At 52.8% G+C, this 23,199-nt stretch overlaps 2 protein-coding genes across 7 annotated transcripts; one reads left to right on the forward strand and one right to left on the reverse strand.

Moving 5' to 3' along the window:
• The first annotated feature begins 98 nt into the window (after nucleotides 1-98).
• SLC39A5 (solute carrier family 39 member 5) lies at nucleotides 99-6,008 on the forward strand. 5 transcript variants are annotated; one of them, XM_072655017.1, is made up of 11 exons: nucleotides 99-258; nucleotides 802-988; nucleotides 1,351-1,734; nucleotides 2,197-2,380; nucleotides 3,223-3,385; nucleotides 3,634-3,803; nucleotides 4,060-4,179; nucleotides 4,484-4,574; nucleotides 4,661-4,837; nucleotides 5,057-5,137; nucleotides 5,344-6,008. In XM_072655017.1, the coding sequence occupies exons 3-11, from the start codon at nucleotides 1,445-1,447 to the stop codon at nucleotides 5,823-5,825; spliced, it is 1,758 nt and encodes a 585-aa protein (XP_072511118.1). In that variant the 5' UTR covers nucleotides 99-258; nucleotides 802-988; nucleotides 1,351-1,444; the 3' UTR covers nucleotides 5,826-6,008. The 5 variants fall into 5 exon arrangements, with proteins under 5 accessions (XP_072511118.1, XP_072511119.1, XP_072511117.1 ...); XM_072655018.1 differs by having other exon boundaries at nucleotides 894-988; XM_072655020.1 differs by lacking the exon at nucleotides 99-258 and having other exon boundaries at nucleotides 278-988; nucleotides 5,344-5,534; nucleotides 5,732-6,008.
• On the reverse strand, nucleotides 5,962-22,678 carry ANKRD52 (ankyrin repeat domain 52). 2 transcript variants are annotated; one of them, XM_072655013.1, is made up of 28 exons: nucleotides 22,403-22,678; nucleotides 22,002-22,085; nucleotides 21,745-21,823; nucleotides 21,574-21,644; nucleotides 20,456-20,656; nucleotides 20,085-20,172; nucleotides 19,795-19,937; nucleotides 19,330-19,542; nucleotides 18,872-18,950; nucleotides 18,383-18,497; nucleotides 18,142-18,224; nucleotides 17,919-18,036; nucleotides 17,625-17,693; nucleotides 17,344-17,484; nucleotides 17,181-17,261; nucleotides 16,379-16,490; nucleotides 16,144-16,215; nucleotides 15,676-15,877; nucleotides 14,815-14,902; nucleotides 14,598-14,715; nucleotides 13,624-13,843; nucleotides 13,351-13,438; nucleotides 13,161-13,244; nucleotides 12,889-13,034; nucleotides 12,551-12,633; nucleotides 12,238-12,320; nucleotides 11,989-12,080; nucleotides 5,962-11,569 (listed from the first exon to the last, which is right to left on the reverse strand). In XM_072655013.1, exons 1-28 carry the CDS (start codon nucleotides 22,427-22,429, stop codon nucleotides 11,319-11,321), a joined length of 3,231 nt encoding a protein of 1,076 aa, XP_072511114.1. In that variant the 5' UTR covers nucleotides 22,430-22,678; the 3' UTR covers nucleotides 5,962-11,318. The 2 variants fall into 2 exon arrangements, with proteins under 2 accessions (XP_072511114.1, XP_072511115.1); XM_072655014.1 differs by lacking the exon at nucleotides 20,456-20,656.
• Between the last annotated feature and the right edge of the window lie 521 nt (nucleotides 22,679-23,199).

Below are 23,199 nucleotides of genomic sequence, written 5' to 3' on the forward strand. Positions count from 1 at the left end.
TGGCTTTGATATATGGGGGAAGGCAGAGTTACTGCCTCTGGATTTGGAAAGGGTTGGGGGTATCCTTGGGATGGGAGAAGTCTGGGGAGAGAAAGTAGAAGAAAGGCACCTTGGGCGAGGCAAGCCTGCCCCTTTAAGGTAGTGTCCCTCCCCCAGGCTCTCAGCTATTGACCCTTGACACCCCCCACCCCTTTTGCTGAAAGTAAGAAACCTGGATCCTCTGGCCATTAGGGCTCCTTACATCTCTGCTGCAGTCAGGTAATGCCAGCCTCTGCCCATTGGGCTCTAGGCCAGAAGTGAGGAACCTAGCCACCTCTCCTTCCCTAGTCTCTAGATATTTCCATGCTAGGCCAGCCTGGGGAATGGGTAGGGAATAGGAATGAACCATGCCCTTCCCAGAAGTCTGGGACTTCTGGGTTGTTAAGCCTGGTCATCCTTGGCCCAGCTTTAAACTTCTGGGTCCTAGTCCTCACCCAAACTAATCTCTGGAAGCAGGGCAACTGGGAGATGAATAAGCTAGGGGGGAAATAAGGTGTTTGACTGGGGTGGGTGCTGTACTTTGAAAAGGAACTGGAAAGTGGGCAACAGCTGGTGTGAGAAGTGGCAATGCTGGGATTAAAGGGTGGGGCAGTAGATTCCAAATCTGAGACCTGTACTCCCTAAATTGGCCTTCTGGAGCCATATGGCTCCCCAAAAGGGGCAGAGGGTAACCCTTCCCTGTCCAGTGGCCTTCGACCCTAGCACAGTCAAGTGAACCATTAACTCCAGATATGAGCCCTCCTACCCTCACTCCGCCCCCAGACAGGTGTGTTAGAGTGGCAGTCCTAGCCTTCCTGACGTGTCTTACGATTCACTTTGGAGCCTGGAGGCCAAGGCTAGGCTTCCCCTTACAGGACTCCCAAACAAGGAGCTCCCCAAGACAACCAGACAGAATCTCTCCATATAGACTGACGGACCTGCGTGGAAAGGTCTCACGCTGCCAGTGTGGGTGAGGCCCTGGGAAGGTGGGGTTAAGGAGGCCTGGGAAGTACAAAGGGCAGATAGGAATGGGGACTGGGGTATCGATAGGATCCCATGTGAGGAAGGAAGCAAGGGTCAGGAAAGGGGAAGTCCAGAAGGAAGAATCCTGCTGGATGTTGGCAGATGGGGCAGGATGGGGGTGATAATGCAGGGGTCAGTGCTGTACTAGGAGAAGTAGATACTGGGAAGGAGGGAGATGGGGCTGGAAAATGTGATTGTGGGGGTCACAGGTAAAATAAAGAATAAATGAGTGTCACAAGATGGGGGGGATCTAAATGGCTTTGGATGGGGGGGGGGGGTCTGAACTCCCCTCTGCCCTTGTTCTCTCAGGTGTGGCTAGGCCCCAGGATGCCCCAGGGGGAATAGAAGTCCAGCACTTGAAACCTCGGCTGTGAGGACTACTTTCCCATTCTTCTGCACCACCATGGGGCCCTTGTTGGCTGGACTGTATCTTTGGGTGGCTCTAGGGTGGGTGGGGGGTTTGGACCCCTCCATGGGTCCTGCAGCTCCCCTGGGTCCCGCTGAGCAGGAGCAGGGACATTATCTGGCACAGCTGTTTGGCCTCTATGGAGAGAATGGAACCCTGAGTGTCAGTGGTCTCGCCAGGCTCCTTCATAGCCTAGGCTTGGGTCGGGTTCAGGGACTTCGACTGGGACACCCTGGCCACACAGGGGGTAGAGCTGGACCTCCCCCTGGGGAAAATTCCACACACAGGTACCCAGAGCACTAAGTCACCCAACTTCTGAGGTCCTCCAATCTTCAATTCCCTAGTTCCCCAAATTCTCCATTCCCTCAGTACTATTCTCCCCAATTCTCGGTCCCCAAATAAATCCTAGTACCCATTTCATACCCTCAGCCCTTCTGGTCACTGTTCCCCTAGCTTTCCAATCTGCCGCTTTGAGCCTTTCCCTGACTCCCCCTGCACTGACACTCAGTACCCGCTTCTTCCCAATCCAATCTCACCTTTTTTCTACTTGTGAATTCCCAAATCTTCTCTAATGCAATCCTCAATATCTAGACCTTGGCGGCCATAGCTCCTATCCCACCCCCTCCCCACTTACCTCTAACTTCATGCCTGCTTGACCTCCTGATAAGAAGTTATTTTCTAACATTTCTGGGAGAGCTTTTCTGAGCCCACAGCTGACCCTTTCCATTCCTTATTGCCATCTTTTTCAGACCATTGGACCCTGGGCTGAGTGTGGATGTGTGGGCAGGTCTGCCCCTGGCACCCTCAGAGTGGAGGGATCCAGAGAAGCCAGGGGCCTCCCACTTGCCCCCGGGGCCACCATCCCCTGGCCTTGGCCTCTTTCATAGGCTGCTGCTACTAGATCATTCACTCTCTGACCATCTCAATGAAGATGTGAGTTAGAGGAACCCTGAGGAGGGAAAAATTAGGGGACTTTCATTAGTCACAAGTTTAATATGAACCAATAGCCATCTTACTCAGCATTAACAGACGGATAGTGTCCAAAGCATAGAAATATATTATCTGCAGTGATCGGATGCTCATTAGAACCATACCCTTTGGCAGTCCCTGGAGAATTATGTCTAAGTTTAGTCACCACATCTGACAAAGTAAAGAATGGCAAGGGTTAGGTGACCAATACGAAGACAGTTTTTAGGCTGCAGACTGGGGAGAGAGCTATAATCCCTGTCACCATGTATCTAAAGGATATCTCATGTTAATTGTTCTGAGAGCAGAATAAGACAAATGGGATAGTGAAAAAGGAATGTATAAAAATGAATTTCCCAATTAGTGGGCTGAATTGATAGAGAGTGGGTTTCCTGCCACTAGAGATTGCTATAGCCTAAAGAGAATTTAAGGACCCTTCTCACTCTAGGACTCTCAGATTTTAGAATGGGTGAGACAACAGAATCATTCACTCACAGAGAGTACCTCAACTGCTGACTTGGAATATATGTGGGAAACAAAGATTATTTGTATGTAATTTCTATTCTTGGTATATACAGACCATACTTTGGCCAGTATTTCCTTATGTCTGCGTGCCTATAAATCTCCCTTATCCCCTTCTCCCAATTCCTCTTGTGTTCATTTGTGTTGGTCCTGCCTTGAAAGACCAGGACAGACATGGTGCATGGTATCCAAGGACTTCAAGAGCCCTTTGGCCCAAGAGTTGAAACCTTGGGGGCACAGTCACCATCCCCAAGTGTCCCCTAACCTCTGATCTCCAAATTTCCCAGTGTCTAAATGGCTCCCAGCTTCTTGTCAATTTTGGCTTAAGCCCAGCTGCTCCACTGACCCCCCGTCAGTTTGCCCTTCTGTGCCCAGCCCTACTGTACCAGATCGACAGCCGAGTCTGCATTCAGACCCCAGATCCTGCCCCCCAAGGGGACTTACTGTCAGGTCAGTGACTTAGATGGGTCGAAATTTCAGTGGGGGTGTGGTGGTGGTGATGTCCTCATTAAACTTGGATACCTCATTCTCAGTGGAGAGCCAGGTACCATGGGCTTGGGCAAAGAGATCAGATTAAAACCCCCTACTTTTCCTACCTCCCCCTTTAGTCCTTATTCCCAGCTGTCTCCTCTTTGAAACCTTCCTAGCCCCAGCCTGATCTTTGACTGTGCAACCCCTCTCCTCACCCCCACCCCCAGCCCTGGTCCATAGTGCTCTGGCTGTCGTGGTGCTCAGCGCTCTGGCTCCCTTCTCCATACTACTGTTACGACTCCTGGGGTCCTGGCTGCTGCATCCTCTGCTGGGCTTCTTGGGGGCACTAGCTGTGGGCACACTTTGTGGAGATGCTCTGCTGCACCTGCTACCACACGTATGTGACATAAAACCCCAAATCTCTGAGACTCTCCAAACTTCCCCTGGGTTTCTGTTTTTTGTTACAGTGGCTTTTGAGCATCTCACTTCATCTCACACCCTTTAAGGTGTGCCCTCTTCTCTCCACACACCCCCTAAATCCATGGGTTTGTCAGAGAGAAACATGAGTTGGGGAAAAATCTGTCTTACTTTGAGGGGTTGGGATGGAGACTCTTCCTGGGTCTTTGCTTCATCTTCCCACTTCCGTGTCTCAGGCTCAGGGTGGACCTCATGGGGGGGACCTAGGCCCTGGATTGGCTGTGCTAGGAGGCCTCTTCCTCCTCTTTGTCTTGGAAAATCTACTTGGGATTTTTCGGCGTGGTGGCCCACAATCTGTGAGTAACTCTCCTCCTGCCCACAAGTCCAGAACCCATTCATTCAACTGTTTACAAAATAGGCAGAGGTGGGAAAGGAGTAAGGGGTAATATCTTCCTCCCATTATGAACTGCCCATATTCAATAAAACTTGTCAGTTTGTGAGGGAGTTGGGTGGCAGTTTCTTTTATCTTACCTCCTGACAGTGTTCAAGCATCCTACCTCCTTTTCCTTTTTGAGGGAGACAGGAAACCAAGAGAGTTGCCCCTTAGCCCTCTGGCTTTACTTTTCCCCCTTTTAAGTCTTGGTCTCACTCCTGTTGCAGAGATGCTGTAAACAAACAAGAGGAGATCCTGGAATTCAGGACCTAGAAAATGGCAGGGGAACAACTCTTCAGCCTCTGAGGGAAGGCCAAGGTAAGTCCCAAGTGAGACCAGACTTTGGGGAAAGGACAAACAGGAGTTGAGGTTCCCCGAATTCCCCTTTATTTTTCTCCCTGTAGATACCGTGACTGAAGGACCACAGGAGCTGGGTGGGCAACATTCCCCAGCCCCGATCCTGCTAAGATATCAAGGCCATGGACATAGCCATGGGCACCCAAGCAGTGGGAACACTCAAGTCACATGGATGGTCCTGCTTGGGGACGGACTTCACAACTTCATGGATGGGCTTGCAATTGGTGAGAGGGCCCATTGGATAGGGGGTGGGGTGACCAAGGGCTGGACTGGGTGCTTGGGTACTGGTGAGGGAGTAAGGGAATGGGAATACCGGGAAGAAATGATACCACCAGTGAGGCTGAGTGGAGGATTTTAGGTAGAGTACAGAGGTGCTACCTACAGTAAGCAGAGCCTCTCCATGCCTAAAAACTGATTCAAAATCCCTTTTGTCTTCCTTTCAGGGATTGCCTTCTCTGATGGTTTTTCTAGTGGTATCAGCACTACCCTGGCTGTCCTCTGCCATGAGCTTCCCCATGAACTGGGTAGGGAAAAGAGGCAATAATGGAGGCCTCCAGGAAGGGCAGAATACCATCCCCACACACACGCACCCCAGTTGCGGATGGGGGTTGGAGGGTAGTAATCAGGGGAGAATTAAAAGCCTGTCTTGGGTGGTAGTGGTAGGGAGAGGCTAGGTTAAGCTGGGGCTGAGAGTTGCTTCATTCTACCACCACCTCCCTCTTCCCAACAGGTGATTTCGCTATGCTACTCCAGGCTGGGCTACCCTACAAAAGGCTATTGCTATTAAGCTTGGTGTCAGGGGCCCTGGGGCTGGGTGGTGCAGCCCTAGGAGTGGGTCTCAGCCAGGGCCCTGCCCCATTCACTCCCTGGGCTTTCGGGATCACTGCTGGGGTCTTCCTTTATGTGTCGCTTGTGGATATGGTAAGGTGGCATGGGTTGGCACCGATAAATGTGGAGATTAAAAAGGGGGTGGTAAGGAATATCATTGTAAATGGATGGTGGTGGTTGGGTGGTCCGATTCTTGGCCACGGGGAAGGACCATGGAGATTTGCAAACATCACCTGTAGGCCTTTTCTGCTGCTCAAGGCCTTGGATCTGACTGCCATTTTTCCCTTCAGCTACCTACCCTGCTTCATCCCCCGGACCCCCTGCCTACATCCCACATCCTGCTGCAGGGGCTGGGACTGCTGCTGGGGGGGTGTCTCATGCTGACTATTGCCCTGTTTGAAGAGCAGCTGCTTCCCCTGCCCTTAGATGGCTGAAGCGGACCCACAGAAGGAGGGAGTCACGGTTCCTCTCCCTTCCCCACCCTACCTTCCATCCCAGGAACAGAGGTCGAACACAGGGCCAAGAGGAGCAATAGGACTTTAATAAACAGAACCCATCCGAAAGCCATGATGACTTAACAGTTGTTCTCACACCAAAAGAGGGTAGAAAACCAAGGTCTGGCCTGAGGCTCCGAGCAGGAGGCCATGAGGAGGGAAAGGAGGGGGGCTTTCTTTACCTGTCCCTCCACCCCCAGCCTAGGTTCGATGGGGGCATGGGTATGTCCATTTGCAGGGAGTCTTTGTGCTTTACCCCAGGGCTAGGGGACTGCATGTGATGCCCCTCCTAGCTCCCTCTCCCCATGCTGCCCTCAGCACTCTGGGTGTTTGCATCCCAGGCAGAATCTCTACCTGTTATTGTTGCCCAGTAGTTCTAGACCCTCTCCCTCAGACCCCTCCCCGATTCCAACACTAGCACCACGGGGTGGGTTTGGGGCAGGGAGAAGAGGCAGGTGTGACAATTGCTTAGACAAAGATTCAACTAGAATCCAGTGAATTGTGCTCAGTTCTCTTTACTTCCTACAACCGAGTACATGGGTCACGGGGTGGGGCTGGGGAGGAGTAGGGGACATGGGACATCCCCTCTGCCCCCCAACACACCTGCACACAGGATGGTGGTGTTTGCAGCATCACAGGTCATGCAGGTCAGAAGGGGAGAGGAGCAGACACACAGACACCCGCGGTGGGCACCATACAAAGAACACTCTCACATGCCCCATATACACAGCTGTACATGAGGAAATCCTCAGGCCCTGTTCTCCCCTCTCCCCTGTCTTGCTTGGCTCCCAGGAAGGGGAACTGTATTGCTTTGAGAGAGCCACCTTGGGGGGAGGGGCTGCTAGCAGAGCAGCCCTACTTCACCCCCACCCCCAACCCCAATTTGGCACATCTGCAAGACACATAACATTGAGGGTAGATGCCCTCACTCCTGGGCTCCCATGGCTTAAGGGAGGATTTTGTTCTCCATTCTTTTCCTATCTTCACTAACTGACCCCTCTCCAGCCAGATTTCCCCTTCCCTTTGCCCTGGACACATACACAATGCTGAGATATCCAGGTGTGACAAGGGAATGAGGAGACTAAGGGTGGGGAGCAGGGTTTGGAAGCAGAGACCCCACCCTGGAGTGGGGTGAGACTGGCACAACAGCTACTTTAGTGCAATTGGAGGTGGTGCCCAGAACGAGGGGGAGCCAGCTCCCCAGGAGCCGAGACGAGCTTCCTGACTCCCAGGGAAGGGAGGCTCCTATTGGGCAGTCCAGTGCTCAGGCCCAAGGGAAGGGGGACGGGGGAGATGGGAGGACTGGGACTGGGGAGAATCCACCCTCACTAGTACATGCCCTCCCAAGTGCTAGTTACAGTTTCTATCACTTCACACAAATGGGCAACAGCAGCCTTGGAGTTAGTACCTTCAAGTAGTTAAAAAAAGCAGCACCCCCACTACCACCCCTCCCGGCCCCTGCTCCCCAAACCAGGCGTTTGGTCACTTCTCTGGGAAGGAGTTTGGGGGAGACAAGCCAGACCCTCCTCTCAGACCTCTGGGCTTGGACCTCAAGTATTCGTTGCTTTGACCTTTACTCACCAGTGGAGTGCCAACCTGACCATGCTAAGGACCCCTTGGACGGAGAGGGCTGGAACCATTTTTACCAGGCAGAGGAAGGGGCTGCTTTGTTCTCCTCCCCATCCCCCACATTCTGAAATGATAGGGGTGGGGAGATCCCCAAACTATTATTTCCCCTCAAAGGGGGTTTCTGGACTATTGTCTATAAGGCTATTTTCCTTTGCTGGAATCAGGGAAGGGGGAGAGGATTAATACACACTGGGGACTAGGAGGATTGGGTATGGCCAAGGAGGGGAAAAGAGGGAAGGACTTTCTTACTGGAACATGAGGTCTGCTGGAGCTGTTGTTAACAAAGAAACACTTGTGTGCATAATATTCAAAGACTCACCCTCTTCCCTCCAATTGACCACCCATCCCCTGCTCTCCAGCCCAGCTCTCAGGATCACGTTAAGGACTCTTGAGAAGATACTGGGGGCTCTGCAGAACATCTCCCATGGCCCTCATGTCCTCGTTTCCCCTTCAAGGCCAAGGGAACGTATGGGTGGTCCAGTGGGGCAACATTGGTGGACATTGGTGGAAACAGTATTGAGTTTTCCTTTGGTTACATATTGAAGGCAAAGGTGAGCTGGACTTACAGTCTAAACGGAGGGGGTAAAGAGAGGGAAAGGGTCCTGGGGTGAAATGAAGGAAGGTAGGCCGTCCTCCATTCTTCCACCCCAAGAGACACAAGTCTTATTGGGGGTGGGGGTCCCTCAATGGTATCTCCCCCACCCCCCACAGCACCAAACAAGAAGAATAGAAACCCCTCTCCCATGGGCTGCTCCCCATCCTAACCTGGGCTGTACATTCAGTGGTTTTCAGCAGTCCTATGGCTTGGGGATTGCAGGGTGAGGGAGGTAGCCCCATCAGTCTCAGCTGGACAAGTGGCAGTGACCCTGGTCTGACTGTTCTACCAGGACCCACGATTTGTGCCTTTCTTTTTTTGGGAGAGGGAGCACCCCTCCCTCCAACTGCCCAACGTCCCTCAGATCAGAAAAGCCCCCAAAATCAGAAACGAAAAACTGGCTCTCATTAGCTATCTTTCCATTTTCCTACCCATTTCATTTGTCTGTCTCCTCCATAGCGCTCTTTGCTGGGACCCTGGGGCTGCTCTCCAGGATCTCTTTAGAGAGGCCTTTTCCACAAAAAGTGCTTATTACTTGAAGCAAGTGCTTTAGAGCTTTTTTTGGGGGGGGGGGGGGAGGGAGGAAAGGGAAGGGAAGGGAGGAGAGCCTAGGGAAGGAAGGGGAAAGAGAGGTCTACTCCCTCCCCTTCCTGGAGAAGGACTGGGGGCCATTCTGCCTTTGTTTAATTTCTCCACACCCGTTTAAGTCAAAAAGGTTTAAAAAAACTGAAAATTAAAATAAATATGCAGTGGCCATGAGTATGGGACAATATGCTTCAAAAACAAGAGGGGCTTGGGAGTCCAGGGTGGGGCAGGGAATTTCCTTTGGCATAAGGAGAGGAGGCTGCTCATCCTCCAGGCCCCCTCACCAATGACATGAGGAGAGGCAAAGAGTTTCCCTCTATTTCCCCAGCAATGCTGACATTGTGCTGAAGGGGCAAAGGCTAGGCAGCCACCTGAAATCTCTTTTAGCAAAATAAGGGGGCGCTTTGCAGACACTCAGATCCTTACTGATGTCACTGAGCATCAATAAAGGAGAACACGACCAACACACAGCTCCTGTGGAGAACCTGTGTTGTCCCCTCTACCCAGCACCCTGCACTGAAATGAGAATGGGAAGGGAGAGTGAGAAGGCTTCAGTGCACTTGGAAAAGCCAGCAGGGAGTTGTTTTGAGGGGAGGGGCTGCAGCCCTTAGAGAGGTCACATTGATTGTCATTTAGGGAAGGACATAGGGGAAAGGGGCAGCACAAGGCCCTTTGGCTTTAACAGGATCGAAAACTAAAAGCTGCACAATCCTTCTCACCAATAATGGTCACTTAGAAGTTTTGAAATGGTTTTAGAACAGTGATTGGGGGGGGAGGGCAGGTGAAGAGAATGAGGGGGAACAGAGAGAGAGTGCGGAACACAGAGACCAAGAGGAACGGCAGAGGTGAGGTCTCAGACAAGCCAGAGAACTGGATACATGAAAAGCTGGGGGGACTGGAGAGGAAGGGGGCCCTGGGATGTCCCCTAATGCCCCAACATCATTCTAGGCAGAGATGGCAGAATATAATTCTAAAACAGGAAAGTAAGTAAAATCATAAAGAGTGCAAGCAAGGTTGGGGGTGGGCCCTTGTGTTTCTCTGTGGGGGGGACAAAAGCACTATGTAAACGAGGCCAGTCCAGTTTTCAGGAAACAATACTGATGGCAACTGGGGGATGCTGAGGGAGGGGAAGGGGTATGGCCTCTGTTCAAGTTATGTGTCTTGGCTCCTGGCTGAGGTATTGCGTGTGAGGAAGGGAACACTGGATGGAAGGGGTTAGGGGAATAATTCTGGGAGGCTTAGCTGGGAGATGGATGGTTAGGGCATTTAAGGGGACCAGGGCCAAATTCAATGCTACATTTAGAGAAAATGTGCCCCCCTCACCTTCCCTCATTTGGTGTTCAGGGTGGGGCCCTGGCCCTCGCCCACACACCCCTGTCACTGGGAGTCAGGGACTCTGGTCTACCTTCCCACTCCTAAGCCAAGGGCCCTAGCTGTGGAGGAGGGCTCTGATCTGCCCCTGCCCCTCCCACCATCTTTGGCTTCAGATCAGCAGTGATTGGGGGTGGGGGTGTTCTTGGACATAAGGAGATGGAGAGGCAAAGAGGGAGGCCCAGAGGAACTCAAGGTAGGGATGGCCCTCCTTCCACACACACATACAAGCACATGCTTGAAACATACACAGAGAATACAAGAGGGCTGTGGCTTTGAAATGGACAGGAAATTCATTTGTTTCTTCCACTAAAGGGTAAATGGCTACTCAAAAATTCATGACAAGCCTCAAAGTAAGAGCTGAGGAGGAGGGAGCTCCCCCAAAAGGAGTTAAAATGAAGAAGCAAGGTTAAAGTGCACGGTGAGGGGGGGCCAGGGAGAAGGGGCAGAGCCAGCCCTTGATTTGCATATGAGGACGTGGGGGGAGGAGGGAGCAGGTTTCAGAGTCCCAGGTACAGTAGTTGTTGCTTCAAGTGTTTTGCATTTGCATTGGAGGGGGTGGGTTGGAGGGGGGGGGGAAGAAGCTCCAGGCCTCAGTGCGAAAAGTCTTCCCCCCACCCCCCAACTGCCCCTGGGGAGGGGGGGACACCTCCAGAGTGCTCACACAGTACCAGAAATTAAGGCTTCTCACTGCTTCGGGGGAGAGAGGCTAGCCGAGCAGGAAGGGCAGTGATCAGGAGGGGGGACAGGGACTGCCTGGCTCCAGAAGCAGGAAAACTGGAGAGAGGACAGAGAAGGAAGTAGCAGGAGGGAGGGAGAGAGGGAGGAGAGAGAGAGGGGTCGAGCTGAAAGCAGAATGTGGGGGCAAGGAGAGGGGAACAGAGGGGGCAAGGTGGGCAGAGCTAAGGGAGCCAGGCATTTAGTAATTTTCTCAGATTACTTGGCAGAAGGGCCTGCCCTGGGGGCACCAAGAGCATCGGGGAACTCCCTGGTAGCCCACTAATACCCTGCTCAGTTTGGGGGGCAGAGGGGTGAGCAATTTCTCTCCAACTCTTTCCCTCCTTTTCTCTTCACTTATCCCCACTCCCAGCCCCCCCATCACCCAAGTCGTGTTCTCCTTTAAAGTGCCCTATATTTATAGACATTTTCTAAATAAATAGAATAAGATATCAGGTCACCGGTGTGGGGAGACCCGCGCAGGATCTACTCTGAGTAGCAGCCGTCTAAGCCGATGGCGCCGTGCCGCTCCTGGCTGTAGGGGCAGGAGGCCCCGTGAGGCAGGGCACCGCAGCCGCCTACTGTCTTGGCAGCGGCGATGCCACAGTTCTTGAGCAGGCTGAAGCTGAAGGGGCTGACAGCATCCTTGGGTGGGAAAGGCTTCATGGTGGAGAGGATCAAGGCCAGACAGTCTGCCACATCTTTGTTGGGCGCACAGGCCAGGGCTGGAGTGTGACCTGCAAGGTAGATCAGGGGAAACTGAGGTACGAGGCCCTTAAATCTCCTCCCCCACCAGTCTGGCTCCCCACAACTCGATGGAGGTAAGTCCAGGCAGTCAAGTTTTTCTAGAACATTAAGTGTGCAGGTAAAAACATCCTTAATCGGGAAAGAGTGTATACATCTGTGTGTCTGGGATGGGTGGCCAAGAAAGGAGGGAGCATGAAGCCTGCCTTCCTGGGGATTCTGGTGGCTCTCCTTTGTTTCATCCCCAAAGGGGACCCCTTTCAGTGGCCCCAGAACATGAGAGATGGGGAGCCCAGGCCCCCTACCCTGAATAGCTCCCCTGGGAGGAGAAGCTCATATACCCCGGGTCAGGAAATTTTTTGCTGCATAATATCCTTGATCCCACCCAGCGGGGCTCTGGGCCCCACCCCACCTTCTTCATCTACAGCTAGTACTGTGGCCCCACGACTGAGCAGCGCCTGCACCACAGAAGCCAGGCCATTCCGGGCAGCGATGTGGAGTGGCCTTGGAGGAAAAGAGGAGGAAGAAATTAGTGGGACACTCAGCTGTCCCTGCAAGTCAGTCCCAGAGGGCTGAGACATCTGCATGACCCGGCCAGGACTAGTAGGAGCCCCTTGCCCTGGGGGCACCCCTTTCTGTGCCCTCCTGTGTGAACACTCACATCTGCAGTGCACTGTTGGTGGCATTGATAAGGCCAAGGTCTTGAGTTTCCGCCAGGATTAACAGGGCACATTTCTCGTGGCCCTGAGAAAAAGTGAAGGAAGGGAGGGCATAAAAAGATGACTTGTAAAGGGAGAACAAAGCTGGTAGAAAGGGGGGACCACAGGCACTGCTGAATCTGACCATAGTGCCAGGAAGCCCCCCTGCCCCAAACACACATAAAAGCTGCTTCCAGTTCCTTTGTCCTAGCTCCCAGACAAGTGACACTTCCCTGTTCCTCTCCTCTTGCCCTGCCCCGCCCCCCCACATCCTACCTTGCTGCATGCCAAGTGCAGGGCAGTGTTCTTATTTCCATCCAGCACAGTGAGGTCTGCTTTTGCTTGATATAACAGAAACTCTGTCAGAGGAAAGAGAAAGATCATTACAAACCACAGAGCTATTCCTCTACCTTTTCAAATTTAATAGGCATTGGACTTCTCCCCCGAACCATGTGCCCACCTTCTGCATCTCTCCTTAGGGGGCTCTTAATCTTCAGCTACAAGATTCCTACCCTAAATACCCCCCACTCCTGCTCTTGGGTAGAGGCTAGCTCGACCCAGGGCTGCTTCTGCCCATGCCCTCCCACATACACGTCCCTGCTCCGGGCACGCACCGACAGCAGCAGTTTGCCCATTCTCAGCCGCTGTCATAAGAGCCGTTCTGCCAGCCTGATCAATGGCATCCACCTCAGCTTGGTGCCTCAGCAGCATCTGGAGCCCAGAGACATTGTCTGCGAAGGCAGCAGCATGAAGGGGGGTCCTGCAGGTGGGGGAGGGAGTAGAAAAAGCAGGGGAGGCTACTCAGCCTAGGGGAGTCAAGCTAGTGGTGATGGAAGAACTTAGTGTAGGGGCCCAAGTTATCACTCCCCAGGATCTGATCACTCACCGTCCTTTGGCATCTCGGCTATTCACAATCTTGGCACCCAGTGCTCCCAGGAGCATCTCTGTGGTGCTGTCCTGGTTGTTAATTCTGAGGAAAAAGAGAAAGGGGTCTTATTGAGGAGGGACACTGACCACCTGACTCTGGGTCCTGAGTCACCGTCCTCTAGGGATGGGACAGGAGGGAGGTCACTCACACTGCACAGTGCAAAGGAGTGAAGGGGTTTCCTTCTAGGTATGAGAACGGGCTGTGTTCAAGTAACAACTCCAGACAATCTTCATGTCCTGAATGAGGGAGAAGGGAGAGACAAAGAACAAGGGAGCAAGTAAGAACAAAGCTCCCTCCATCCAGTCTGTAATCCAGCAATCTCCCAAATAATTCCCATCATACTCCCAGGTCTCAGTTTAGCTCTCTCCAGCTTTAGTCCCATCCCCTAATCCCCAAAGCCCACCCATCCCAGGCCCCTGACCAGTGTAGGAGGCCCAGTGCATGGGAGAGTAGCCACTGTAGTCCACTACTGCATCCAAGGGATCTGTGGAGAGGGCAGCCTGTAACAAGGTCCTCAAGACAGCTGTGTGGCCACAGGCTGAGGCCAGGTGGATAGGTGTCCTGCCCTTAAAATCTCGGCATAGTACAAAGGCGTCATGGTCCAGAAGGGCAGCCAGGCAGTCCTCACAGCCAGTCACCGCCTGTGAGCCAGCAACAGGGGTAGTTAACCTACCTCTCACCCCCAACACTAAGAACCTGACTCTGCCCATTGAGTGCTGGGTGAATTCCTCCTTGTCTTCACCACCCACCGTCCTCTTTGTCAGTGGAAGCCAAACAGCACAAAAAAGATTGATCCCAAAGAAGAAAGGGGCCAAGGAGAAGGGAGCTAAAGAGGAAGGAAATACAGAGAAGGAGGCGCTGAAAACTTTGAAGTCCATTAGGTGGCTGTCCCATGGAACAGGTGAAGAGTATTTTGTGGGAAAAGAGTGAGTTGATAGAGATGTATAAGCATGTGAGCTCCATATTTAACCACATATAATAACAATAGCTCACATTTATATGTTATATCATTTTAAGGTTTACAAAGTGCTGTACTCTGAATAACCCTATGAGATAAGTTCTGCCAGAGTTATTAACTCTCATTTGAGAGAGGAGAAAGCTCGATGAGATTAAATGACTTGCCCATGATCACAAAGTGTTGGGAGACCATATCTGAACCCAAGATCTCCTGATTCCAAGTTCAACGTTCCTTCTACTACACTATGTGGTCTCCCCTCAGGATGTCAGGAAAACAGAATTGGAGGTTCTAATAACCTACCTAGAGGATGATAAGATGGCTCATTGACCGTGGCCATACTGGGGGTCCCCAAAGTGACTCCCAAACACTGGTCAGCCTCATGCAACTAAGTCTTCTACCTGTTACCATGACCCTGTGGAGGAAGATCTATCACTCACCCCACGGTGCAAGGCAGTTCGACCCCGGCGATCAGCTGCATCAGCTGTTGATCCTTTCTCTAGCAGGAGATGCACACAATCTACATGGCCATTCATGATGGCCAACATTAGTGGGGTCCTGAAGGCAGGACAGGAAAAGGGAAAGAGTGTCAGGCTAAGAGATGAGAAAGTCTGCCATAAACTGAGGCATCTGGACCCTTAGCCCCGCTACACTCACTGTCCATGGGCATCCATGACATCAGTGATATCAGCTCGCTCTCCACTATCAATCAGCAGGTGCAGGGAGTCTGTGTGACCAGAAGCAGCTGGGGGAAAAGGAGGCACATCAGAACAGGGTAGAGACAGGGAATGAGGAATGGAGACAGGCCAAGGGAGAAAAAATGACAGGGGAAGGAGAAGTCCCAGAGAAAGGCAGAATCAAGTCATAAGAGGGGCATGGAGGGAAATGAGATCCTCTTTAGGGGTTCTTCTGGAGAAGACAGAGAAGGGACCTCATGGGACACACAGTAGTGATCTAGCACTGGAACTTAATATTCTATTAAAATGTGATTCGGCGTGACACCAAAGAAAATGAGCACAGAGCTCGACAAAGATAGTTCTAAGCAGTTTCCAAGTTGCTTCTACCCACACTTTGGACCTACATAACAGGGGCTTGCTAAGGTGCAGCAGAGCTGTTTAAATTCTGGCTTGAAAACCTCCCCACTTCCTGAAACTAGACTGAAGCATAACTGGGAAATGTTTAACAAAAATGAATAAAAATACAGTCAAAGAGATAATGCTAATTTGTGGCTTTCTAAACCAAGAAGCGGGCAGCAGGAATCAGCTTCTATTTGATTTTGAGACCAGTGATGCCCAACAGTGCTGTCAAAGGCAAACAGAAAAGGGCTACCACTCAGTCATACATAAGGATGCCTGCAGGTTGCATGATGACTTAGAAAACCATGTAGTAACATTATCAACGTTCGATTATATTTTTATCTGTTTTGTTCAACACTTTCCAATTCTATTTTCACCTGGTCTTGACCCATTTGACCCCTGCATTGGACAGAAAGACTGAGTGAATTTCCGAGGCTCCTACCGGCAGCATGGAGGGGTGTCCACTTCCGCTTGCGCTCCTTGACCAGGGCAGAGGCTCCATGGGTTGTGAGCACCTCCACACACTCAGTGGAGCCCCGTTCTGTGGCCAGGAACAGTGCAGTCCGGCCTTTGTGGTCCCTCACGTCCAGGTTCACCAGCGTCTCTGCCAGTGTCTTCAGTGCTTCACAGTGACCATTATAGGCCTGGGAGAGTATGGGAACCAAAATGTAGCATGTCCTTGATGTACATGGCTGATCCCTTACCCCTAACCGGGAGGGGCCCTGACAAAATATCTCCTAAACTGCTAGGTACCACAAACTTGACATTTTTGGTTAACTCTCTTTCCCAAGTAGGTGCCTATCCAGACTAGTGCTCTCAAGGTCATTCCCCCAAAGAAGGCAAAAAAAAAGAAGAGGACTCAGAGTGCCAGCTCCCCGAGGGAGGGAATGAGCACAGAGGAAGGACTCACAGCTAAGTGCAAAGGGCTGACTGGAATGGTGTTCTCCACGTCTTCCAGGCAGTTAAAAGACATTTCTAGAAGCTGAAAAGGATGAGGTGGATGTGAGGATAGGGAGCTGCCTGAGGAATGCCCCCAGCATCCTCCCATCTCATCTTGCACCCCACTTCTTCTGGATCTGAGGCCCACTAGGCTATGTTAGGTCTCTCTAGCTCCTAGACCTTTTCCAGTATGACCTCCCACCTACCAGCTCAAGGTTCTGTCTGTTGCCATAGGCGGCTGCATAGTGCACGGCTGTATAACCCTGCCTGTCCCGCAGGGAGGGGTCTGCACCGTTATCCAGTAAAAACTCCAGACAGCTGAGAGGAAGAAAGCACATCAGTGAAGGACCCAAGGAGAACCCAGAGCTCAGGCTAGAGGTAAGGGCTCATAGGTATGATGGGAGCAATTATTTTCCACTAGTCTCCAGGACACACTCTCTGCTCTAGTCAGGCTAAGTCCTCAGCTCAGTCCTGTCCTCCTTCCTTTCCCTCTGGTGGACGCCCTTCCCTAGTTCAAACCACCTTGGCTGTTGGTTTGTCCATAAGACTTTTCATGTCACTTATATCAGCCTCTTCTGGTCTCTTCTGCATCCCTCAGCAGGAGTTCCACTGAGAGGCAGAGTGGTGAGGGGAAGCCTCACTTCCTCACTTATTGGCCATGTGACTCTAGGCCAGTCACTCCACCTCTCTGAGCCTCAGTTTTCTTATTTGTAAAATGGAGACAATGGCCTTGCACTGTCTCCTTCGTGGGTCTCATAAGCACCAAACGGAATCGTTATTTAAAAGCGCCTCTAGACTGTGGAATATTTTACAATGTAGACCTATCATACTAACCTCAGTCTCAAATGGAGCATGAGCCCCTTGCCTCATGCTCCTGAAGATCATGGGGCCCAGCTTGATGCACACTGAATGGTAGAGAAACAGACCAGGGGGAAGCTCAAGGGAGGAGGATAGGACCCAAGGGAGTTAGGTGATGTGGGGACTTCAGGGGTCCTTGAAGCTACTCACAAGAAGGCCTCCTTCCTCCGGGATGCCTTCAGTGGCTCGTCCTCTTCAGGGTCATGGCTGGCGGCCGCATGTGGCTCCGCTCTGGGCACAAAGAGTAGACTCAGGTCAGGCAAGAGGTAGGAGGACAGCCTGGAAGCCGGGGTGGTGAGAGAAGGAGACTCACCTCCGGTAGGTGTCGGAAGCGGCAGCATAGTGCAGAGGGGAGCAGCCTTTACAGTCAGCCTCATTGATGCCTGCTCCAGCAGTCACCAGTGTCACTGCACACTGGTAGCTGCCGTTGGCGGCTGCATAGTGCAACGGGGTCCTAGTGGAGGACAACAAGAAGGTGAGGGGGAGGCAAGGCACTAATGAAGACCTCTTAACTCGGCTAAGAGTCAAGTCAGAAGCTGTCCTTACAATATTCCACCAATCCCATTCGTGGCCCACCAAGCCCTTCCCACACACCTTCCAAACTTGTCTCTCCTTCTCAAGTCAGCTCCACTGCTCAACAGCAAATTAAGACATTCAACATTCCTGTAAAGAAGAGGAGGGATGAGCAAGGGTTAAGAAGAAATGGCACTCTCTAAGGAAGAAGTGGGCACCCAAGGAAGGACTAAGAATGGACAAAAAACTGCTGGTACTTCCTACCTGTGGGTTCCATTGTTGGAAGCAAAGAAGTAGGATTGGGCAAGAGAAAACAATGACTTCCAGTTCCCAGTCTGAGTCTCTTCCTGAGAGTACAAGGAAAACGAAACTCACCCTCCAGAAGCAGCAGCATGGAGACAGGTTCGGCCAAGGTTATCAGGTGTGTTGATGTCAAAACCAGCAGAGAGAACATGTTCATTGCTGAGTGAAGACACAATGCTGTACAGCTGACCTGCAAGGTAAGGAATCTCCACAGTTCAGGTCTCTGGGCAATAATCAAAAAAAGGATGATACTACTACCCAGCAATTCCCAGCTAAAAATCCAGACAGGAAATACCTGAGGAGAGAAGCTTACGACAACAGTCTGAGAATCCAAAGAGAACCGCTAAGTGCAGGGGGAACATGTCATGGATGCCTCGCCTAGAGAAAAGAGAGGACAGTAGTCAGCCCTTGGTTAGGAAGGAAGCTGGGGAGAGCTAGTGGCAACTTCTTTTGTCCCAGCACCACCTGACTGGCAAAGAGATGGGAAGCTGGTAGGGTTGGGCTATGAGATCTGGGGATGAGGGAGGTTGGCTCACCGGGCAGTATCAGCACCATTGGTCATAAGGGTGCTGATCAGCAGCTCATGTCCATAGCGGGCAGCCACATGCAATGGGGTATTCCCATATTTGTCAGCACAGTCAATCTCACTGCCTGAGAAAGATATATGTATAATATAGATTTGTATCTACTAACTCAGACATAGAACAGACCTTAGGTTTGAGGCTTTGGAGAGCAAAACTATAAAAAGTCAGGTATTAGAAAGGGCCTGATCACAAGACAGAATTAGAAAGAAGACAGGGAATATTCTATATTATCAGGGATGGCTTTCTGGGAAGGAAAACGGAAAAGCGATACAGGAGAAGATTAAAGCAATATAAAAACAAAAGATGTTGATAAAACTTATTTAAAAGAAAGAAGACAGGCAAGAGCGATCAACATAATAGAGTCTTTGGAAAGCCCACAGAGAATAAAGATCTAGAATCCCTATAGGAAGGAGGACAACTCATAATCTCTGGGGTCCATACCATTCTGGATAAGAATCTGAGATCGAGTGAAACGCCCGTGGATGGCAGCCATATGCAGGGGACTCTTTCCCTCCTTGCTCTGCAGAAAATAAGACCCCTCAATATGAAATAGAGAAATGCCAGATTCCCTCCCAAAGAACCAGTCCTTGGGTCCAGAAAAAACAAGTAAATTTGCAGACATTGATGTCTTGAGCCCCTGGCTCAATGTGATCACTGTGGGGAGTAAGTGGGCATTTCCTTGGAGACAAGCAGAGTATTGCATAAAGTTCTGAAGGAGAAGGAATAACTATGGCTTTAAACCCTGGAAAAATCTTCCCAGTAGTTTAATAGCATGGGAATTTTTCATGTTTGTCTGATCAAGATTTTCCAACTTTGTCCCTGCAAAACAGGCTCCCCACCCCATCCCATCAACAGTTCCCTTCTCCCCACTATTCTAGGGCGTCCTCCTTTCCAGTCACCTGGAAATTGACATCTGCCCCGTTATTGACCAATAGTTCCAAGCAGAGTGCACCATTAGTGGAGACCGCAGCCACATGTAATGGAGTAAATCCCTTGTCATTGGGCTGGTTGACGTTAGCGCCTGCATTCACCAGCTCGTTGGCCACAGCATCCTGGCCCAGGTAGCAGGCAATATGCAGAGCTGTGTTCCCATAGGCATTGGGCTCATCAATCTGGAATGGTGGGGAATGCCAAAATAGGGGAGATAGAATACCTGGCCAAGGAAACCCACAATCCCAAAGCTCTAGTTTCTGCCTGTTTAGGTCCCCAACTCCCATGATCTGTGGCTGTCAGTACTGGCCTCCCAAACCTCCCCAGTGCCCATAGATCCACCAAACCTAAGCTTCCTTATGCTGACCTTATCTTCCCACATAACCTCTTCTACAGTTCTTAAATCCCTAACCTTAGTCTCCCAACCCCCTGACCTCAGCCCCTAGCCGTAGCAGGTGCTTGACCACATCAATCTGGCCATTGGCAGCAGCTGTGTGGAGCAGTCCATAGCCCTTCCGGTCCTTGCAACTAGGATCTGCACCCCGGGCCACCAACAGCTTCAGGACCTCCAAATGCCCTAAAGCAGGGGAGGGGAATGAGATAAGGCAAAGCTAAAGGGAATGGAGAATAAACTCTACTTCAGGTCCTTTACCCCAGAATTCTCAAACTCTAAATTATGCCTATGTAGGCCAAACATTTTCTTTGCTCCAAGATTCTTCCTCACCTAAAAAGGCTGCCCAGTGTAGTGGCTGCCGCTCCTTTTTGTCACAGACGTTAAGGCTGGCCCCCTTGTTCAGAAGCAGGTTCACCATCTGTGTGAGAACAGGGGACATTTCCATTTAGAGCCTGGCATAAGTCCCTTTCCACCCTTCCCTATCCCCAGCCATCTTATACTAAAGCTTCTCCACTTTCTCAGGAAACTGAGGAGAAAACTGATATATTGCTGAAAGGACCATGGACAGGGACTAATGAGAAAGCAGAGACTAGGAAAGGGAAAGGACCAGGGGATGGGCATGGAAAACCAAGCCCCATAACCACAGTGTCTGGATGCCCCAGACAAGTTATAAGCAGGCAGTGAGGGAGTGGAATCCATACCTCCAGGTGCCCACTGTGCACGGCATGGTGCAAGGCACTGCGCCCGCTTCGATCGGCCACATTAAGGCTGCTCAGCAGCGGGGCCAGGGCTTCAGCACATTTGGTGGCCCGGTTGGCAGCAGCCACATGCAGTGGTGTCTGCCATAGCTTGTCCCGGGCATTCACATCTGCGGAATGTGCTAGGAGCAGCCCCAGTACTTTCTGTTAGTGGCAATTTATCAGGACAAGAAGAACAAAGAACAGGAGGTGAGGGGATGATTTGGCATGGGTGCCTTAACTCTAGAAATGAGAACAGCCTCAACATCCAGTAAATACAGAATCCCTTCTTCCCCACAATCTTACTCCCGGTTTCCCTAAGAAAACATACAAACCACCTTAACACCAACTGACAGTCATCTGAATAGAACCTCTATCTTTCCAGGGTAAACACAGACCCGTCCTCAAGCCAAATTAACTTCATTCTCCCAGTCTTAGTAATCTTAGTACCCCTTACATCCTTTCCCCAAGCAAAAGTAAACATCCTAAAGACTCCTTGATCCTCCCTACCCCCATGGGAATTCCAGGAAAAATAAAGCCTCCCACCTTCATGTACACACCCACCTTCAACCCTTCCACAACCACGGAAATCAATCTCAATAACAAGCTAAGAAAACAGATGACCTCCATCCCCATTCCCTGGTCAAAACCTAGCCAGCCCCCTACCCCTTAATATATCAGCCTCAGTAACTCCTTCTGAGCACTGTGCTGTGACCTCTAGGATGATGGCTCAAGCCAGGAGAGTACCAGGGTAGCCCTGGGAGGGGCCCTCTCCTGCTCTTCCCAGGGCTCAAAAGGGGAGCAGGCTCTAAGGTGGCCCCTCAGGGAGAGATGAGTCATTTAGGCCTGGCATTGGAGCCCCCTGCAGCCTGCCAGCAGAGTGCTAAGCTGCCCCTGACGTCAAATCAGCTGGCAGAGCTCAGCCCCCCATAAACAGCCTGCCCAGAGGTCAGGAGGGAGGAGCCAAGATCTGACTTTCCTCTCCAGATGGTACAGGAGATGAGACTCTAGAGGAGGATGACAGAGGAATAAGACTTCACCATCCACCTCATTAGAAGGCAGAAGGGCCCAGCTGAGCCTACCTCATTCCTAGAGGCAGCAGCGCGATGTAGGGGGGTCAGCCACAGTGTGTCCTTAGCATTGACATTAGCACCTGGGGACAAGTAAAGAAGGCATGTGGGGAGGCTGGGCTTGGGGACCAGGAGGAGGCATCAGAGAGCCCCACCTCGCCGCGCCCTGGCCTCCTCTCTTACCTGACAGCAGTAGCAGTTGGAGGATGGGGACATCTCCTACATAGGCAGCAGCATGCAGAGGGGTTCTTCTCTCTTGGTCCTATTGAAGGGAAGGGCCGCGCTGGGTCGCGCCGACCTGACACCCCGGTGCCCAGCCCTCCATCCCGCAGGCGGGCACAGGGGGAAGGTCGGACCCCCGCTCCGGCCCCCCCTTCTCCCTGCTGGGCGCCTCCCCCCGGGGCGGGGGCGGGGTGGGGGCCCGGCGGCCCCCCGCTCACCAGCACGTTGATGTTCTCCTTCTGCGAGAGGAGGGAGCGCACTTCCTCCACATCCCGGCTAAAGATGGCCTGGACCAGGGGCGGCTGCGGGGAGAGAGCGGCGGGCGGGCGGCTCAGGGGCGGGCCGGGAAGCGCCGCGAGGGGCCCGCCGGGTGCCCTGTCACCGCCGCAAGGGCGGCGGGCGCGGAGGCGGGGCCGGCCGGCCCTGCGGGCGGGCTGGGTGTGCGCGATGCGGGGCGGCGCGGGGCGGGGCGGACCGGAACCGGCCCGGGGGGCCGGGGGGCCGGGGCGCGGGGGCCCGGGGCCGCGGGAGGCCGGGGCGCGGGCTAGGCCTAGGCCGCACATCCCCGAGCTCGCGTGGCGGCAGCGCCCGGCGGGCGGCGGGCGGCGCCGTCACTAACCTGGTCCGTGATGCTGAGGATCCCCATGGCCCGGCCCAGGCTCCGTCCGCATCGAGCTCCCGGCGGCAGCGGCGGTGGCTCCACCGGGGACACGGGGCAGCGGCGGCGGCGGCGGCAGCAGCAGCGACGGTAGCGGCTGCTGGGAGAGCGGGGCCCCGCCTACCGGGAGGCGGGCGAGCGGGAGCCGGCAGCACCCCCTGGCGGCCACACCGGGCCCCGCAGCTCCGGCCCCCCGGACCTCCCGCCAGGGCCTGCCGGCCCCACCGCCGTCCCGTAGCACCGGTGGCGATCCGACCTGGCGGCGCTCCGCCCCCTGGCGGCCAAGTCTGGCTCCACAGCGCGCCGCAACCTACCCTGCAGCACCCCCCGGTGGCCGGATCTAGCTCCAGCTCCGACTGTCAAACCCAAGCGCGCAGCTCCCCCTGCTGGCCAAAGCCTGACCCGCAGCGCTCCCCAGATCTGAAAAGGGATGGAGAAGTGTGGGGAGCTCTGGAAATTCAGCCTTCTAGGGTTTAACCCTGCACAAGTGTAGTAGTCACGTGGCGCAGCATAATTCCCGAACTGGAAGGGAACCCAGAAGCCGTGTGGTCCAGTCTCTTCATGTCACAGAGGGCCTGAGGTCAGTTTGAGCCTGGATCTCCCTTGCAGCCCTCCAGCCCATTCTGCAGAAGGGAGAACCGAGGCCCACGCTCACACTGCTGGGAACAGAGCTGGCCTTCCAGCTCCAGCCTCCGGCCCCGCGTTAATGCTTTTCCACCGAACCGCGTCCCCCAGGAGGCAAGCTGAGAAGAGCGCTT

Source organism: Notamacropus eugenii, chromosome 3 (assembly GCF_028372415.1).
Source record: "Notamacropus eugenii isolate mMacEug1 chromosome 3, mMacEug1.pri_v2, whole genome shotgun sequence".
In the NCBI taxonomy this organism is placed as follows: domain Eukaryota; kingdom Metazoa; phylum Chordata; class Mammalia; order Diprotodontia; family Macropodidae; genus Notamacropus; species Notamacropus eugenii.